At 34.1% G+C, this 2,973-nt stretch overlaps 1 protein-coding gene across 1 annotated transcript; it reads left to right on the top strand.

Moving 5' to 3' along the window:
• Nucleotides 1-2,334, top strand: LOC131330704 (uncharacterized). Its single transcript, XM_058364381.1, has 2 exons — nt 1-100; nt 1,669-2,334. Exons 1-2 carry the CDS (start codon nt 88-90, stop codon nt 2,064-2,066), a joined length of 411 nt encoding a protein of 136 aa, XP_058220364.1. The 5' UTR covers nt 1-87; the 3' UTR covers nt 2,067-2,334.
• The last annotated feature ends 639 nt before the right edge of the window (nt 2,335-2,973 follow it).

Genomic DNA, 2,973 nt, shown 5'->3' with positions numbered 1-2,973 from the left:
GTATTCTAGAAAAGTAGAGATAGAGAGAAGAAGGTGAGCCAAGAATTAAGGTGTTTCTAATTAAGGGATTTGTTCTCTCTAATCACGATGGCCAACAAAGGTACGCTATTTATTGTTCTTGAGATTTGTTGAATTCAAGATCCTGTTATATCTGTTTTTTGCATAAGAGTTTTAATACAGATTATAGATTTATAGTTAGTATCAGAGCATTAGGTTTTCTGAATCAATACATCTTGGAATAAAATTATCTCGAACATACTGTCATGCATGTGTCGATTAAAGATATGCTTGAAATTGTTTAGCATGAACGGTGAACCAGTAAGTATGTGTTGTAACTTACAGAAGACTTATATTTATGTGCTATTAATTCCGTAAGGTAACAGAAAAAAGAGCGAGATCTATTCCCGTGCTTTGGTCTTCGCATATCATCTGTCGTAATGGACTTTAATGAAGCATATTTTTACTCCCTTGTTAACTAGTAGTAATAGTTTATTGCTATTTGTTAGCATAATGATGGGCTAAAGTAGTTTATCGAGAATTGATTGAATATAGTAACATAATTTATTTACAGTTTTGTTAATTGGTTGCTAATTAATGCTTCGGTAAAGAGAGTTCTCGATTCGGCATTTATTTATTGTTTTTCAAAGTTCACGAGCAAGGGTTTAATCTCGATCTTAAATTTAAGAAGTGTTACTGCCATGTTTTTGATATTGGATGGTTTACATTGTTGTTAACCCTTTATTTAATTCGTAAACCTTCTGTTAATGCTAACATGTGCATCATAATTGTGGTAAACCTTAGATCAAGATTAATTTATGGTGGACTTGTTGAATCTGAGTATGATTAAGTTACTGATTTCCTAATCATGTCTAATGAGACACAAAATTACGGTACGCATATTCAATGAATACATGATTCTTTTTTTTTTCATGTAGTTTGTGATAGAAAAATAATTGTCATAATCACATGCTTACAAAATTAATATATATCGTTAGATTATGTTTTCTGCGATGATGAATGATTATTTTAAAGCATTAAATTGGGAAAGTTTTTCTATTATTATGTTACTGTATATGTGAGAGTTATGGTTAGATTGAATGTCACGAACGGATTATCAATCACATAAAAGAATACTTAGTTGTATATTTTATTTTCGGTAGTAGTGATTGAATAAAAGAATGACATCGGCATAACTCGAATAAAATAATAGAGTATATCATTGGTTAATTTAATATTCATAGGAATTACTAATTTGGTAGTCACCAAAGTGACCTAGGTTAGTGAAACTTATGAATATTAAACTACATCAAAGTTTTTTAAAAGGGTAACACTTAAGTCAATGATATTCTCGATTGTAGTCATAATTATAAGAATGAGACTAGACCCAAAGGAGGGTCACATTTAAATAATTATGAATTGGGTAGGGTGAGTAATTTATGCAACTTAGCGGGTTAGGATTGGATATCCAAAGATAACATGACTAACTTGATAAGCTGTATAAATTATTTAGACCTACTTAGGTGATTATGTTGCACCTAATTAATGAGTGAACAATAGGTATGCTTAGGTTTCGCCCAAAGGAGGACCTAGGTGATGTCAATAGTTCATCATTATAAATGTTTACAATTCTCAAAGTTTCTTATTAAGTATTGTCCTATTTTATTTCAGTTACAGTTCCTGTTTCACTGCACTCTCATGCATCCAATGTTCCAACCCTCACTGGACCAAATTTTTCGGAATGGTCTGAGCATATTCAGTTCACACTGGGTGTATTGGACCTTGATATGGCATTACTTGTTGAAAAACCTGCGGACATTATTGATGAGAGTTCCGAGGAACACTTGTTCAATTTCAATTCATGGGAAAGGTCGAACAGGCTCAATTTAATGTTCATGAAGATGACCATTGCGAATAACATCAAAACCTCCCTACCACAGAATATTAATGCACTAGAATACTTAAAGGCTGTGGAAGATCGTTTTAAATCTGCTGATAAGTCACTCGCTGGCACAATTATGGCTGAATTAACCACCATGAAATATGATGGTAGTCGTGGAGTTCAATAGCACATCTTGAATATGTCTGACAAAGCTGCAAAGCTTGCAACCTTGGGAATGAAAGTGGATGAGTCCTTCCTTGTTCAGTTTATACTGAACTCACTTCCAGCACAGTTTGGTCCATTCAAAATTCACTATAACACCAATAAAGACAAGTGGAGTTTGAATGAGCTAACCAACATGTGTGTTCAGGAGGAAGTGAGATTGAAAGGGGAAGGGCGTCACACCGCATTGGCAGTGACTCAAGTTGCTATGAAGAAAAAGGGTAAAGCAAAGAAGTATCCACCAAAGAAAGCCAATGGACCTGGGGAAAGTAGCCAAGCTCATGGAAATAATGGTTTCACAGTTAAGTGTCACTTTTGTGGCAAGAAGGGACATGTGAAGAAGGACTGTAACAAGCGTAAGGCTTGGTTCAAAAAGAAGGATAATAATCTTTCTTTTGTATGTTACGAATCAAATCTTGCTGAAATTCCTTCTAATACTTGGTGGATTGATTCTGGTGCTACGACTCACATTACGAATTCCTTGCAGAGATACCTTTCAACCCGGAAACCGGAGGAAAGTCAGAGATTTGTCTTTATGGGGAACCGTCTCAAAGCTGAAGTGGTAGCTGTTGGTACCGATCGTTTGGTTTTAGAGACGGGTTATCAGATAGATCTTGAAAACACTTTTAATGTTCCCTCTATTTTTAGGAATTTGGTTTCTTTATCTAGATTAGATTGTTCTGGATATTCAGTTTCTTTTGGTTGTCGAAAACTCAAGTTGATATTTGATTCAATAATGGTTGGTTCTGGTGATTTATAAGAAAATTTATATAAAATTGCCTTGAATCATAAGTTTGCACAATCATTAGTAACATTGCATTCGGATGTTGGTTTAAAACATGGTCGAATTGATGAAAAATCATTTACCCTGT

This window comes from Rhododendron vialii, chromosome 6a (assembly GCF_030253575.1).
Source record: "Rhododendron vialii isolate Sample 1 chromosome 6a, ASM3025357v1".
In the NCBI taxonomy this organism is placed as follows: domain Eukaryota; kingdom Viridiplantae; phylum Streptophyta; class Magnoliopsida; order Ericales; family Ericaceae; genus Rhododendron; species Rhododendron vialii.
Note: the sequence above shows the minus strand (reverse complement) of the source record. Positions and strands in the feature narration are given on the sequence as shown.